Genomic DNA, 16,310 nt, shown 5'->3' on the forward strand with positions numbered 1-16,310 from the left:
ACTTATGTGGGTATTGAAAGTACACTGGTGTGTACATCCACGATCGAAATATGCATGTTGAATTTCATTTCTCGTCCCATTTCGAGACACTGCCGAAATAGGGATTCTCTCTTGTTTCGGCAAAACTTAGACCACAGACTAAGTATAAGGATAGACCTATCACCCAATGTAATTTTCTGTCCCACTTTTTGTTACCCCATTACTATTTTTATTTCGCCTATTTGTATCCAAATGAAGCGATCCAGTATACGAAACAACGATTCAGAACAAAAACAGACTTATGGGACGAAGATTGGTGGCATAAACTCGTCTAAATCTGCTACTTTCCAAGAAAATGGAAATATATGGTCGGTATTTCAGAACACGAGACAAGAAGTCCCATACGATGATAGGTCTATTCCTTAGGCCATATCACTATCTATAATATATATGGTCTAAGCTTACATGTTATCCGAAAATGATCCGAAGCCGGGTATCTATAAGTATATGTGGTCTAAGGTCTAACGTCTGAAATCTTGATTAGGTACATTTCACTTTGAACCGTTGGCAGTAGTGATTTTCACGCTTTCACGGTGAGTGCATGACAGTCGCTTTTTGATCATGTTCATTGATGAATGTTAGCTGCAAGAATTCAAAACTTTATCGTTCCGTCGGTGTGATTGCCACATTTTCTTGCTAAATTCTGTTACAGAAGGAAACGAGAAAGTTAGATGTAAAAAACAAACACACACACAGTTCGGTTTTCCAGTTTGTATAGACGCAAAGAACAGGTGATCGTGATAGATACTTATTACTGGTAAAGAGGTAAACGATTTATTTACTTGTATTTGTCGAATTCTTCGTTGTATAGAGTTTAAGTAACCGAACAATATTTTTCAGCGGAAAGCTACAAGTGAAAATGGAGGTAGACTACGGCAGTATCTGCGAGGTTAAGATCCCCGAGTGCAAAAAATTGGCTAGCGAAGGGATGTTGTTCAACGCATTGGGCCAATTGCTTGCTTTAGAAAAACAGACACGAACGGTTAAACATTTTCTGGAAGATTCCTACAATATCCTCTACCGTCACCGTTGTCTGGGAATAATTGTAATATTTCAACCATTCTAGGCAGAGGATATGGGATGTACCTCCCAAATTCTAGTGGCTATCGTACAAATCTGTATGGAAGCAAAGAACTGGGAAGCTTTGAACGAATATATTGTTCTATTGTCCAAAAGGCGTTCCCAGTTGAAACTGGCGGTCACGAAAATGGTCCAGGAATGTTGTACTTACGTAGATAAGATGCCCACTAAAGAAATTATGATAAAACTAATAGAAACTTTGCGTACGGTAACGGAAGGAAAGGTACGCAAGCGATGCACATTTTAAATTTACCATGTAAGCATTCCGAATAATCTGTACAAATGTATTCTCAAAGATTTACGTGGAGGTGGAAAGAGCAAGGCTTACGCATCGCTTGGCAAAGATCAAAGAGGAGGATGGCGATATTTCTGGTGCCACTGCAGTTATGCTTGAGTTACAGGTACATGTGGTATAGGGAAGTACTACTAACTCGCATACTAATTCATATGTGATCCATAGGTTGAAACATACGGCAGTATGTCGCGTTTGGAGAAGGCCTCTCTGATCTTGGAGCAAATGAGATTGTGTTTAGCGAAGAAGGATTTCATGCGGACACAGATAATAGCTAAAAAGATAAACGTGAAGTTTTTCAAGGATGACGACGACGAAGAGACGCAAACTCTCAAATTAAAATATTACGAGTGAGTTAAACGAGTAGCTGAAATTTGAAATTGATCGTTCCAAATGTTCTGGAAATGATTTATCGCGATGTTTCAGCCTTATGATGGAGCTAGCCCGTCACGAGAGCTGGCACTTGGAATTGTGCAGGCACAATCGAGCGGTATTGGAAACGCCAGCTGTTCGAGACGATCCTGAAAAGAGACATACCGCTCTGTCGCGAGCCGTTTTGTATCTTGTCCTTGCACCGCACGAACCGGAACAGGCGGATTTGACCCACAGATTACTCGCCGATAAACTTCTCGACGAAATACTCACATACAAGTAGTACTTGTTCATTTCTCTGTAATTTGATTGTAGGAAGCGATCGCACTTCTTCGATCGGTTAAACTTCTCCTTTCGTTTGCAGAGAGCTGCTGCGTCTGTTCGTGAATCCGGAATTGATCAAATGGTCCGGACTTTGTGAAATCTACGAAAAAGACTTAAGAGCAACCGAAGTCTTCAGTCCTTCGACCGAAGAGGGTCGCAAACGATGGGCTGATCTTCGAAATAGAGTTGTGGAACATGTACGCGTGCCAATCTAATTTTTCATTCTACAATCTTATCGCTAGACAGCGGATCTTCATGAAAAATCAAAAATTTCTACCTAAATCACTACGTTTAATAGGTTGAAAATAATATGACAGTGTTTTTCAATTTTTCTAATATTTTTACTGTTTCAATGTACACTTACTCGTTCTTGTCATAAATGCATAAAATCCGCTGTCTAATTGTTACTGCCGAATAAACTGCAACGAAATTTTGATTACAGAATATTCGAATCATGGCGAAGTACTACACGAATATCACGTTAACGCGTATGGCCGAGTTGTTGGATTTGCCGGTCAAAGAAACTGAAACGTGCCTCTGCAATTTAGTAGAAACCGGCGTGATAAATGCTCGTACAGATCGACTAGCTGGCGTGGTCCGATTCACGGGAACGCAAGAACCAGCTGCTCTATTGGACGCATGGGCCGCTTCGTTGTCGAAATTAATGAGCCTTGTTAATCACACGACTCATCTGATTCATCAAGAAGAAATGTTGGCCGTTGCTCAATCCTAACAGGTATATTATACATCATTTTTCATTCTCCACATCCTTTTGTACTTGCTTCAGCGGTACATATATCCTTTTTCTCCTTTCTCCATCCTTTTCTCCCTTTATTCCTCTTTATTACACGATATTCCGCCTTTCTTTTATTCGATGTGTCCAGTTTATATACGATCTGAAGAATATCGTTTTTACAATAAAAAGAAGCACGACTAGAAAAAGTATCAAACATTGTTAATGTACATTTTGTATTCGCTGTACAATGGAACAGTTGAAAAGGCATTTCTCGTTTCGCGGCTCAGCTATGTACCGGATCGATATAATAAACTGGTTGTACGAAACACATAGGTTTTTTTTAATGATTTCGGTAATGTGCGACATAAAAACAATGAATGAAACAAGATTTATACAAAAACACCGACTAAATGATCTTGCTACCTTGTTTCCTCCCCCCCCCCCCCCTCTAGTCGTATATCGTTAGCAATTATACGTTATGCGTATCGTATCGGTAAAACATTCGATGGTAAACTGTAATCAATTTACAAATAGTATAATAACAACATTCTCTTCTGTATTTGTGTTCTAGGCGTTGTAATCGCAACGAAGGAAAAGTCGTTCTGTTTCAATGAATTAGAAACGTCGTAAGATCTGTGTTATCATTCGTCACTTTGAACATTTTTCTTTCATTTGATGTTTATCGTTTCAGTCGATCAAGTCGTAGTCATAGTCGTAGTCGTAGACAGAATCAAGTTGTCTCGGATCAAAACGATTCTATCGAAGTAGTTCGAGCAAAACGGCGAACTCTTTCGAAGGTAAGGGAAGAAGGTAAAGCCGTGTTATCAACTTCTTCTGTAAACTTCGAACGTTTCACGCTCGTCAAGATGATCCCTTCTTCGCCCCTTGTCTTTGTCGATGAAATACATACTATACAATGCGGATACAGATGGCATTATTTACATGTCAGATTCGCAATCTGTTCGGAAGAACGAACGCTCGTTTAGCATAGCGGAAATATAAAGAAACGAGCGATCCTCCGCGGTTAAGTAGGAAACAGTTAAGTTACAATTACTCGTAATCCTGGATCTTCCGATCGGAAGATATGCCGGTTTCACGGTTTTTGTCTGATGTTATCGGCCACAGCAACATTCTCGTCGGAAATCGTGCCACGACTCGTTTTTACATCTGAAAAATGGAGCAGAACAACATTTCTTTATTCATTTTGTATCCGATGTACGTATACAGTGGGTGTATAAAATATTCGTACACTTTAAATTTTTTATCTTTTATCTCTTTTTTCTAAGTGAGTTATACACATGTACGAAGTTTGGGCATTGTAAGATGTAAAAATCGCAGATTCTTACAATTGCTGCTATCTTCAATTGATTATATTTCATAAGAACCTCGATTCCATTACGATTTCATTACAAGCACAGATAAAAAATTTACAAATCGTCACCTTTACTTTTTCCTTCGCAATTGCGACTAATAACAATTTTTTAAAAACATTATTTACACATTAGCTAGTAAACTAATCCTTCTAACGTCTCGAAAAAACTCAAGTAGTTGGGTCCAATTTCCAAAAAGGCTATAAAGAATTTAAAAATCATGACCTTTACCTTTTCCTTCGCAATTGCGACCAACTACAATTTAAAATAAAATTATTTACGCATTAGCTAGTATACTAATTCATAGTACATATACTAGTAATAGCTGTTGGGTCGAATTTCGAAAAAGTTGTACGTTTTTAAAGGGTGAACTTGCACACCCACTGCATCAGTAAAACGGAAAAACTCAAGGGTTTACCATTGGCGAGAGTCTTGTGTAAAAGTGCAACTGCTTCTGCGTAAGACGGCGGAGGTAATTCGTTCGGAACTTCTTGGACGACAACTTCGTACGAAGGCGGACTCGACGTTGTCGAACTCATATTGCCGATTGGTCCAATGCCACGAGTACCGGTCAATTCCTGTATATGCTGAATCTAATCAATTGTATACATCAACAAACTAACGTGTGCCTCGGGTTTATCGAATCGATCTAATTATTCGTAAGAAAAAATTTCAATCCCATCATCGTTCGAGTAATTGCCGCGCTTAGAGCGAGCAACGTAGATAAATACACACAAACATTGTTGATTCGAATCACGAACGATCGATATGCTCGGAAAGTAAACGATATACGATAACTGACCAGGGATATTGATTAAACAAGTAAAAAAAACTGCGTTACCGAACACGAATAAATACAAGAACAATTATGATAAAAGTATACAGGTCTATGTAGGGATCAGTATGAACAAGAAACATAAACGGGTGCTACTTACCCTAAACAATTGTCGTTGATGAAAAATCATTTGTATGACGGATTTTCTTCGGAGATAGAGCATACACTTGACGGCGACCATAAGTCCGGAACAGATAAACATTGGGCCGATGAACCACATCTCGCCGAGATTTAAGAATATATGTCCATCCGCAACATCGCCCAAAGCGAAAATAGTGATAGCTGTACCAATGGTGAATAGAACAACGCTCAGGACAAGATAGCTATAGCTAGTGCAGTCGCATTTGCCAAAAGTGTTGGTCGGTTCTTCGTATCGTTCTTCGATGCGATGCAGTCGGCTCGATAAGAACGAGCTTTCGAAAAGTGTAGCCATATTTTCGTCGATTATCAACCGTATAACGCTAGACCGAAATCGGATCAGTTCGAACGAACGAGAACGGACTAACCTACCTATCGTCGTGCACCTCGGTTCCTTGTTTACTATACACGCATACTGCTTTCTCTTTCTTTCAAAATTTTCTTTGCCACACGTTTTTATCTTCAACGGCTACTAACGAACAAATACGGAACATCGCTGATACAACTAAGTACGAACTACGACTTTGAATAGTCGAACATACACATCGAGTACATAAATATAAATACATCGAACTTTAATATTCCTGCTGGTTGAAAACACGCTGATGCATACGACGTAAAATACGAATTATAGAAAGAAAAAAACACACAGTATAATTCGATGTCGGTTGCTGATTCTTTATGTAGTTTCGAATAAGGTTTTCAATAATTGTTTCGTCGTATTGATAGAATTATCGATTTGTTGCTCGGTTAGAACGTTCGAATTGAAAATTCACGTGTAACCTATATTAGTGAAATAAAAACTTGTTCGACCTGTATTATTGTAAACATGTACAGGATTCTAGTCACACAGAAACGAACGTTGTTCACCGGTTCGATTAAAAATAAAGTGAACGAGAAAATAGCTCGTGCGAACAAAGTAAAAACCACGTTGAAGAAGAGCAACAAGTATTCCGATACTGTTCTACTTCCGCGAACTCGGTTTCCAGCGCAGATTAATGGAAAAGAACGGATAGAAAAAGACGAATATCTAACTACGGTAAGAAATTTATGGATATATATGTTTATATACATGTTTAACAGAATCACGTAATTTTTCATTTACTCATTTACAAGTCATTTACTCCATTTACGTGTTTTTGTAGACATGCGGTTTCTCCGAATTGTACGAATGGCAAAGGAAAAATTTGTCGGGACCGGAGTTCGTTTTACACGATGGACCTCCTTACGCCAATGGAATTCCACACATGGGACATGCTATTAATAAGGTGATAGATCTTCTGCGATGTTTGTTCTGTCTTTATGTTGTCACTTTTTGTTACTTTCCTTACAGATTCTTAAAGATGTTACATTGAGGAACAATGTGATGCAAGGTAAACGCGTTCATTATATCCCTGGTTGGGACTGTCACGGACTACCAATCGAGTTAAAGGCTATTCAAGATGCCAGTGTGCAAGATCCTTTAATAATCAGGCAGCAAGGTAAGAGTTTAGGGCAATGCTGGCTCACTGAACAAAGTTTTGGGCAAATGTACTTAGAAATAACAGTACAGTATAGTATAACTCATTTTGGGAAAACTGTGTCGTAGCTCGAGAATACGCGGAGAAAGCTGTTGTTCAACAGAGACTAGCTTTCCAATCTTGGGGCGTTACGGCTGATTGGAAAGAATCTGGATGTTACTTTACAAATAGGCCTTCGTACGTGAAGAATCAGCTTCGTCAATTTATAAAATTGTACGAAAGGGGTGTCATATTTAGAGATTTCATGCCTGTCTACTGGTCGGCTTCTTCCAGGTACGATGAAATATTAGCTTTGATTTTCTTTCGAGGGATTGTAAAGTTCGGTCGGTACCATTATGTCGTAGAACAGCACTAGCAGAATCTGAATTGGAATACAACGAGAAGCATCAAAGTAAAAGCGCGATCGTTCGTGTACGTATCGATGATTTGCCGACAAAATTAAATTCGTTCAAAAATCGTGTCGTATACGCTCTTACATGGACTACAACGCCTTGGACTTTGAAAGCCAATCAAGCTCTTTGTTTTTCAACGGATGGCTGGTATTGCGTCGCTGAAGATACGAAAGGAAACTTGAATATCATCGGGGAGGAGTTGTTGAAAAATGTTGAAACCAAAATCGGTCCACTGAAGCAAATAATGCGCGTTGAAGGTAGTCTCGATTGTCTGTTATAATCCATAGTAGAAATTGTTCGAACTACTGTCGATCTTTCAGGCAAAGAACTGGAGGGTACTACGTATTTTCACCCTTTCGAGAAGACTAGATTACCTTTCTTAGCTGCGCAACACGTGATGATGAATGCAGGAACAGGTCTGGTTCACACTGCCCCAGCACATGGTCGAGAAGACTTTTTAGTCGCTTTGGAGAATAAAATGCCTGTCGTGAGTACATTGTATTGAAATTTATAAGAGGCAACAGTTTCAAGCGAAAATATTGAAGTAGAGTGACTCCCACTAGTATTCGGAGATTCTTAAAAACACGATAACTTTTTTAACATTGGAGCATACGATTTGAACATTTTTAGAGCGTGGTTGATGATTCGAGAAACTTTTTATATACAGGTATCCATGGTAGACGCGGAAGGTCGATACACCGAAGCAGCTGGTCCAGAATTTCAAGGACTGAACGTATTAACGGAAGGAACGGACAAAGTTTTACAGAGTATCGCGGAAGATGTGTTACACGTCGAAATGTTCACGCACAGTTATCCGTACGATTGGCGAACAAAACAGCCGGTGTTTATCCGCGCGAGCAGTCAATGGTTCTTCAATATAAATTCCGTGAGGGACAAAGCCATTGTAAGACATCCTTTTTCACATTTCCTCTTTTATATGCATGTAGATTTACAGTAGTAGACTTATAACGAGTGGAAATGATTTTATACCGTGTTTGCACAAGGACAGTGTCAACGACATAGAGATATATCCTGAATGCAATCGTACATCTTTTACGAATGCTCTGATCGCTGGAATAAAAGATCGGCCATATTGGTGCATCTCGCGGCAACGTTCCTGGGGAACACCTATACCTGTGCTTTACAGCAGAAAAACCGGTAAACCGTTTACGAGCAGGTATACCTCATTAAGATGAGATAATAAGTACATGTATTTGGTTTTTATTATTTTTTATTGACCTTTAATATTCGTTTAGAGCATTGATCGAACGTCTGTGTCATTCGATCGATCAGTATGGTCCCGACTGTTGGTGGAAATATTCCGTGGAAGAGTTACTAGGATTAGATGTGATTCAACAGATGAACGTGCGCGTAGACGACGTGGAAAAAGGAGAGGTAAACACTTCGGATGGAGAATATAGTATACAGAGAATCCAAGATTGAAAGCGCAAATACTTTTCTCAGGATATTCTGGACATTTGGTTCGACAGTGGCGTATCGTGGTCAGCTGTTTTACCGGAAGGCAAAGCCAACCTTTATTTAGAGGGATACGATCAATTCGGTGGTTGGTTTCAGTCATCGTTGATAACGTCTATCGCTTTACAAGACAGTCCACCTTATCGGTAAGCGAAACGACTATCAATTCGAAGCGATGTATCGGGGAGATTGAATATATCCATTTTTGCGATTCCAGTGCACTATTCGTGCATGGATTTGCAGTCGATGAAAGTGGATCAAAGATGTCGAAATCCGTAGGAAATGTGATCAATCCTGAAGAAATTCTTCTAGGTGGAGCCAATTCGGAAAAGAATCCGATTTATGGCGTCGACGTTTTAAGGTATACGGCTATAATTGTATACACGAGTACGCGGTACATTTTTTAACGTAATGAACGTAATTTTCGGGAACCCGATTCCTTTGGGAGTCTCGAAATTTCATCGGGTTCGCGCACAGCCCTAGTAATTATTATTAATTATTTTTTGCAAAGGTGGTGGGTGGCTAGTCATGGGTCTCAGCATTTGCAAGTGCCCGTCTCGAGATCGTTACTCGATGGTAGCAAGCAGTCGATTCATAGAATACGTTCAATAGTGCGTTTTCTTTTGGGCGCTATAGGTTCGCACAGTCAAGGTGTGCGCGGCGAGCCACAGTACCGGATGATCGACAAGTATATGATGTATAGATTGTACGATTACAACAAAGAGGTAGCGTAAACATATGAATCTTCTTCAGTATTCATTTTACTCTACGGCTAATAATTCGTTTCACGATCATTTTGTACTTCGCTAGATGTTACAACATTACAACGGTTACCAGTATCATCACGCCAGTAAAACGATTATGAATTTCGTAGCAAACGATGTGTCGGCTTTGTACTGTTTCCTCATCAAAGACAGACTCTACTGCGACGAGATGACGTCACCGTTGCGTCTCGCGGTTATCGAAGTTCTGAGAGCAACTTTAACCATTCTTTTGAGAACTATGGCACCGATTGTACCGCATCTGGTCGAAGAAGCATGGTTACACCATCCAGAAAATTACGATGAAAATAAAGTACCGTTCTACTGTACGACGTACGTGATTCCAGAGTCCTGGAACGATGAAACAATCGTGGAACGCATGGATGCGGCCCTTCGTATAAGGAAACAATTTCAAAATGTTGCCGGCACAAATCGATGGCAATCGTCTGTTACTATAGAAGCGACGAAACACGATTTTCCCTGGCTCTCCGTAAGTATCGTGGGTGATTATTTACATAGAGGTACTCCTCTCCGATTTTTATGAAATTTAAATGTTATGCACAGCTATACATTTTGAAAAACTTTATCTAATCTAATATGAATATTTAGAATTTGTAGGGCTTAGAGATTTAAATATTGAAAAATTTGAATTTGTTTCTCTCTTTCTGTTTCGTTCAGCTTCTCCACGACAACAAGATGCAATCGGCATCAGAATTGTGTGAAATTCTACAAGCTACTTCGATAAACTTGATTGAGAACCAAACCATTGCGGAAACGAACATTCAAGTGAATGCTGACCAGAAAGTGTTGTGCGAACGATGTAGAAGGTATCCGGAAGAACGTGATCACGGTTTGTGTTCGCGTTGTGCCGACATGCTCGGTCAAGAGAAATCTACGCGCGTTAATTACAGTGGAACAGAGTAAGAAAACATACATGTAATATCGATGTCCAGCATCTCTTTCGTTGTTGTTTGTTTTTGTTTTTTTTATTAATCATTAACTTATACAATCAAAGATATAAACTTCGAAGATAATAAAGTAAAGTTTTATAAGTCGGAAGGTTCTGTCGAAGAACCGCGACAAGACTTTACAGTTAAATCGTATAAATGATTTATATTAAGAGCATTTAAAAAATGCATTAAATGTGGCTGATAACCACTAGTAGCTAATTTAAACGCAACATGCGCCATGTATGCGCGTAATTCGCAAAATGCTTGGTACATTTGTTCTAGTCTCTTAAAATTTGGATGCACGCATACCGTAGATTTCATGGTCCATTTTTGGGATCGTAGTCTATTGTGAAATTTCAAGATTACTTTAAATATATTGTTTAAGCATACGCGTACTTTTTCACCTCGAGCATTGAGCATGCATCTGTAAAAAGAAACGAATAAGATGAACAAGCAAAAATCCATTCGATGAAAACCCGTAAATTTCTTACCTCGAAAGTATTCGTTTGATGTAATTCACATGCGACGAGTATATTTGGTCCAGGGTCAGAGAATTTTCTAAATCTTTCTCGAATTCAGTCCAACTAGCGTGTAAGACGCTACACGTTAAATAATTGTGCAGCGCGTTCATAAACTGCGTCATCGAATGTCTGTAGAGCTGCAACTGTGAACAAATTAACACAAACATCATTTACACGTGTATGTATATGTATTGTAAATAAATTCTGTGATCGACTAGCGACAGTCACCTTGTGATATTGCGGCGACGCGAGTGTTTTTCGTTCTCTCTTCATGATATTGAAATCTTCCTGTAACACCCACGATACTCGACCACTTGTTATCAGAAATTTAAACACTTTACCGTATTGTTGCATAACCGCGTCGTCGAGTATAATATTCAGTGGCCAAGTTATCTTGTAATTCAGCGAGAGACAGTCCAACGCAGCCGGATCGGACATCTGCGAAGCGTAAATGTAAATATAACAATTAAACAGAAAAGTAAAACGACACGAGACACGTTCTCTAGAACTTAATCGCTTACATACATGCAACTGCAGCGGCGCGTTAATCGCCGACAGACCGAGAAGTTCCGAGTTTACACAAACGCTGTTGAACGAATTAACTAATGCTCGTTCCAACAAATTCGTCAACGTGGCTGAATTGAATAATTCAACCGGCAACGAGATCTCGTACAGACGTGTGTACAGCGAATCCGTCAAGCTCTTAGCAAATTCTCCGTTCAACAAGAAGAAGTAACTCCTCAGGCTGTGCAAGTGTAATAGTAAATGATTCTCCTCGACGAAGTATTTGATAACGGCATTATTGACGAGTCGGCTCTGTACTTCGAGAGGGATGCGGATCGATTTCTCCAGATAAGCTTGCAGGGAAGTGTGATCGATCAACTCGATGTCGGCAACGGTTAATGGAGTTGATTCCGTTAATGCCATGGTTGTGGTGGTTGTCGGTTCGTCCTGTTGCAAGGCAAATATGTCGGAAAACGTTGCATCTTTTCTCATGGCAATAGGCGATTTTGTACATGTCCGCGAGTTACTGGAAAACATGTCGGTGGTTGAGATTTCGATGGGCGATCGATCCTCCGAAGGATGCGTTTCCGACGCTGGACTTTGTAAGGACGAAGGAAAATTGTCCGTCGTGCAGGACATTGGTGTTTCCAAGTCGTTTCTTTCAGGGAATTCCCTCAAGGAATCGTTCGAATTCGATCCAATGCGAATCTTTCGTATATCAAATTCATTATTATTCGGCGTCATGCTACCTTCCAAAGACCACGACTTGCCTTTGCCAACCAGCGATTCCATCGCTGCAGCGTTATCAATTTTTACAACGTTTAGAACAGTCGGTCTCTCAACGGCGACAACGGTTGACTGGATGTAAGGTACCGTCGTGTTCGAGTCTGTATACAATCGATTGGTATCCGTCATAACAATTGCCGTTGCTCTGGTCGAGGTCTCTTCTTCTACTTTTTGATTGTTCAAGAAATCACGCAAGTTCGTTTCTACGTTGTTGTTGTTTGTTGTTATGTCGACGAACGCGGTGCGAACGATTCTTTGACAAGGTGTTCTCGAGTAATTTTTATTTTCATCTTCGAACGGTATTGATATTTCCAGAGGACTCGATCTCGGGATCGATACAGATTCAGCTTCTTCTTCTACTATATCTACTTCATCCCCTTCTCTTAGCATTTTCAACTGGTCCTGCGAGTTTTGTTTCGTCGCTGTTAGTACATCGACTCTCTTATCGTAGAACGCCATTCTTTTAGCACGCCATTGAGAACGCACGTGACGTTTGTCGATGTCGAGTGCTAGGTTCTCGTAGTAATTCAAAATGTTTGTTCTGCGACAAGAAAAAGATTTATTTCTGACTGAGATCAACAGTAAATGCTAGAAGTTTAATCAGAAAGTTAGTGTACCGTTCGATGCGTCGGAGATTTTCTTGCAAAGCGCTACTCCCGAATAAAAATTCCGTATCGTACGGTTCATTCTCTTTCTTCTGTTTTCTATTCTTATTCTTTTTCTGCGCTTCGATCACCAGATATTGCTCTTTCAAATTTGTCAGGAACTCGCGTTTCGTTTGCGCTATCTTCTTCAACGCGGCCTCTCGTTCCCCTAAAATGTGCACCATAATTACCATATAAGTCCATATATTTCTTGACTCAAGATATTTCAAGGAAAAGAAATATGGGCTTCTAGAGCTGTCTATAATGTAAGTGTACGGTGAGTTATGGGCTTATGGTTTCGTATTTTGAGAAAGCGGCACTTACCCCTGATTCTCGTGAGCGTATCGCGTTGCGCGCGAACCACAAACTCAGCCATTTCCTTCTCCAGTTGTTTTTTACCTTGTATGGCCGTGGAGAGGGAAAGTATCGGACCAAGGGCAGATTTCCCTTTCTCCTCGTAAATACGGTATCTCAACGATTGCTCGTATAACGCGTTTATACTCAAGCAAACCTTCACTTCGGGTTGTTCGGTCAGACAAACACGGCACACGGGATTCTAAAGCCTCGTTTTGAGATCAGTACAGTGTAGTTTTTGTACTACAATTATACAATTATACAGTACTTTAACATCATTCATTCTCTATGCTTCGACGCGTACCTTTGTACTGCAGATTCGTAATAGTCGCACGGTTTTTCCACATTGAAGTATCGATTCCGTTAAACCGTTTAAAAAACCTGGGATTCCTTCGTTCCGAATACTGAAACTTTTCGTCCAAAATTTATGATCCCTGTTACGCAAGTATTGCGGTCGCGTTTTGATCATGAACTCTCCATAAATATCGTCGCACACACCTTCGAACATCCATTTTTGTAGAAACCTGAAAACTATTCGATTAAATGGCGTACATTCTACAATCAAACGTATCTTTCTTTGAATAGGATATGTACCGAAAGTAAACTTCGCAGCAGGACTTCAATAAAGAATAGAATACCAAAGCGGCTTTCGTGTTTGTCACCTGAACCGCTTCGTTATAAATTCTAGCGATAATGCTACTTCCTTCTCGAAGTGTACATTGATTTTCTCTGTAAGGTTCGCACAGTTTGGCAACTTTAGTGATCAGGCTAGCCACTGGACGAACTCTCTGAAACGTTTTCAGCAACCTTTGTGAATTATTTTCATAGTTGAAGATTCTTACGAGCACGGCTTGATAATAGAGCAGCAGTTCCTTGATATTTGTACATACAGCCTATGGAACGACAGACCAAATTATTTGAATTTCCAATTATTCCTTTCATATTTATAGAAATTCCTTTCAAACCTTGAATATAAGGCCTTGCTGCGACAACTCGCTGCTTTGTGACTTCGGCGTAATAAACTGCGATAAGAATCGAAAACAGTTGCCCCAATTGATAGCTTCTTGGCAAGCCTTCTCTAACAATTCCGAGCTTACGCCGTACACGCTGATGTTCTCTCGTAAAGTAAATCCTGTCTATCAAATTCAGATTATCAAGATACATATTACCATTTGACCAAACTTTGAAGTCAATCGAAGTCCATCGAATTACATACCATGTGCGCATAGTAGAAGGTATTCGACTCTATTCCAAGTAACATCGACTTCGTGTCGTTCACAAAGTCTCGTATGGGAATTTCTTCCACGAGGAGCGCAGAGTTCATTATCTGTACAAAACCAGTCAAGAAGATATTATATTAGTGACTTAGTAATATATTAATGATCGTAAACAAGTACGCTTTACCTTTTCCGAGAGCAACGGCAAACTACTCATTTGTTTGATTTTTACTAGATGTATCGAAGCTGTTGACACATCGGTGAAAAACCGTAATTCTTTTGTACATTGTATATCTCCCAATTGTTCCCATGTACGACGATCAAAGAGAGACATGTCGTTTATATCGGTATCTCTCCATTCGTGATTCCAACCATCGATAGCATACCCTAACTCGTCGACGATGCTATGATCCGAAGACCTCCATGTGCCTATGAAACTTTCATTTTCCATGGTAACCGCTTCCGAGCGAGCAGACAAGGGACACGAATTGTTGGCTACGAGACCCTTTTCGTTAGAAAAACTAAATTTAGAGTCCTCCCTCCCGCTGTACGACTGAAAGAGAAAGCTATTTTAGAATTGTCTGAATCGCTAATCTTTGGTTAAACGGTTTGACAGTAAAGTTTATTCCTTACCACTATTTCTCGTGGCACATATGGATCCAAACTTAGGTGTTTGATGAAGCGATGGTTTGAAAACATCAGCGCTTGAGAGGATACAGTGTCGAATGCGTGGGTGGATATAAAATCAGATGCTACAGATATGCTGCCACATACAAAAACAGAATTAATAACTGGACAGCGAAAATATTAGAAGGATTTCAAAATACTGTTGTATTATTTTCAACTTATTAAACATACTAAGAAAAAAAATGATTCTACATAGAAGAAGCTTGTAAATTCTGCTGCGGCTTACTCTATAGACTCTGTTTCGATTGTGCACTTGGACTTTACTCTTCCATGCAAGAAATGCAATTCATTCATAACTGTAGTCGGCATAACGCGTGTAATCTGTAGCCTTTGAGGTTCCAACGTCGCTTCGAATTGATCCGACAACATGAAACATTCCATAGGATATATGCGAAAAGACGATACATTATTTCTAGTGTACGTGATTTCTGGGACAGCAGGATTAGCTTCTCCATAATAAAATATATTCTAAACATTAGAAACGAGAGAGGATTATAACAGATGAAGTTCCAAATATCTTTTACATCTAAACTCAGAACTTACTGTGATTGGCTCGGGAACGATATTGAAGTTTTTTAATTGAACTAACAGCTGTAGAACGGAATAAACAGGTCCTTCCAAAGAAGTATCCTCTTCAAGTTCCTCCAGTAGCCTTTCTAACGTAGTAGCATCACATAAACGCCTCAACCTTAACTTCATTACGAAGACATGCTTTTGTATTTCAAGTATCGGATCTACCTGTTCGAGATCTGAATAATCTAAAAAACAAAACATAGAAGTAAACCTTTGTTTGTGTTACCGTTATATTCTGTAATAGTATACTCACCAGCTTTTTTCAATAATATTTCGAAAGCCTTGCTCCGAAGATATTTGATCACTTTATAGTTGTGTTCATAAGTAAATCGAGTATTTCGTTGAAAAGGCTGTCGATTTGCTTGCAATATATGTGTACTCAATTCGGTTACAAGACCGTAGACATCACTATCATTGTTTAGGTTCATGATGATAATATTCTTGATAGTAATTATGTATTGAAATTATTCATTACAATGTAAGAATGTATTTTCTTCTTCTAAAACATGTATTTACATATTTAAGTTCCAACTACCATCTCCTCGTCACAATTTTAAATGTCTATACGCATTTTTTTCGCGCATATTTCTGCGCAATGTTTTCTCGCATGTTTATGCGCAACATCTTCGCGCTTTTTCTATTATGTGGTCTATATATGTGTGGATATGTGTCTATATATATATGTGTGGAGAACTAGATGGTTATCGATAATAGTTCTCACCAGTTCTCACTATCGAAA

General features: G+C 39.4%; 6 protein-coding genes across 11 annotated transcripts in view; 3 read left to right on the forward strand and 3 right to left on the reverse strand.

The window, feature by feature from the left end:
- Foxk (forkhead box K) overlaps nt 1-147 on the reverse strand; it is a 6,513-nt gene extending 6,366 nt beyond the window's left edge. The window contains exon 1 of the mRNA XM_076436428.1: nt 3-147. Coding sequence (XP_076292543.1) covers nt 3-37 — 35 coding nt within the window. The 5' untranslated portion in view covers nt 38-147. The remainder of the gene's footprint in view (nt 1-2) is intronic.
- Nucleotides 1-726, forward strand: part of L(1)10bb (BUD31-like protein) — a 20,276-nt gene extending 19,550 nt beyond the window's left edge. For both annotated transcript variants that reach the window (XM_076436485.1, XM_076436483.1), the window contains 2 exons: nt 524-572; nt 692-726. The gene's annotated coding sequence lies outside the window, so the exon portion shown is untranslated. The remainder of the gene's footprint in view (nt 1-523; nt 573-691) is intronic.
- Nucleotides 662-5,709, forward strand: Rpn5 (regulatory particle non-ATPase 5). Of its 2 annotated transcripts, XM_076436446.1 has the most exons (9): nt 662-804; nt 880-1,021; nt 1,106-1,342; nt 1,416-1,520; nt 1,580-1,761; nt 1,838-2,062; nt 2,148-2,304; nt 2,550-2,843; nt 3,415-5,709. In XM_076436446.1, the coding sequence occupies exons 2-8, from the start codon at nt 899-901 to the stop codon at nt 2,838-2,840; spliced, it is 1,320 nt and encodes a 439-aa protein (XP_076292561.1). In that variant the 5' UTR covers nt 662-804; nt 880-898; the 3' UTR covers nt 2,841-2,843; nt 3,415-5,709. The 2 variants fall into 2 exon arrangements, with proteins under 2 accessions (XP_076292561.1, XP_076292559.1); XM_076436444.1 differs by lacking the exon at nt 3,415-5,709 and having other exon boundaries at nt 2,550-3,171.
- On the reverse strand, nt 3,276-5,481 carry LOC143214916 (uncharacterized). Of its 4 annotated transcripts, none has more exons than XM_076436479.1 (3): nt 5,149-5,481; nt 4,632-4,791; nt 3,276-4,010 (listed from the first exon to the last, which is right to left on the reverse strand). In XM_076436479.1, exons 1-3 carry the CDS (start codon nt 5,479-5,481, stop codon nt 3,937-3,939), a joined length of 567 nt encoding a protein of 188 aa, XP_076292594.1. In that variant the 3' UTR covers nt 3,276-3,936. The 4 variants fall into 4 exon arrangements, with proteins under 4 accessions (XP_076292594.1, XP_076292593.1, XP_076292592.1 ...); XM_076436478.1 differs by having other exon boundaries at nt 4,632-4,800; XM_076436477.1 differs by having other exon boundaries at nt 4,632-4,806.
- Nucleotides 5,710-6,015: 306 nt separating the features above from the next.
- On the forward strand, nt 6,016-11,023 carry Ilers-m (Isoleucyl-tRNA synthetase, mitochondrial). The gene is made up of 14 exons (XM_076436402.1): nt 6,016-6,225; nt 6,332-6,454; nt 6,520-6,667; nt 6,775-6,979; nt 7,051-7,355; nt 7,419-7,585; nt 7,766-8,002; nt 8,103-8,275; nt 8,355-8,493; nt 8,563-8,720; nt 8,792-8,935; nt 9,086-9,299; nt 9,385-9,825; nt 10,014-11,023. Exons 1-14 carry the CDS (start codon nt 6,016-6,018, stop codon nt 10,257-10,259), a joined length of 2,910 nt encoding a protein of 969 aa, XP_076292517.1. The 3' UTR covers nt 10,260-11,023.
- On the reverse strand, nt 9,085-15,999 carry Grip163 (gamma-tubulin complex component 6). The gene is made up of 15 exons (XM_076436378.1): nt 15,825-15,999; nt 15,542-15,756; nt 15,225-15,466; nt 14,945-15,074; nt 14,499-14,864; nt 14,311-14,421; nt 14,060-14,230; nt 13,689-13,987; nt 13,399-13,618; nt 13,065-13,296; nt 12,714-12,909; nt 11,332-12,637; nt 11,035-11,244; nt 10,777-10,949; nt 9,085-10,709 (listed from the first exon to the last, which is right to left on the reverse strand). Exons 1-15 carry the CDS (start codon nt 15,997-15,999, stop codon nt 10,382-10,384), a joined length of 4,374 nt encoding a protein of 1,457 aa, XP_076292493.1. The 3' UTR covers nt 9,085-10,381.
- Between the last annotated feature and the right edge of the window lie 311 nt (nt 16,000-16,310).

This window comes from Lasioglossum baleicum, chromosome 13 (genome assembly GCF_051020765.1).
Source record: "Lasioglossum baleicum chromosome 13, iyLasBale1, whole genome shotgun sequence".
In the NCBI taxonomy this organism is placed as follows: domain Eukaryota; kingdom Metazoa; phylum Arthropoda; class Insecta; order Hymenoptera; family Halictidae; genus Lasioglossum; species Lasioglossum baleicum.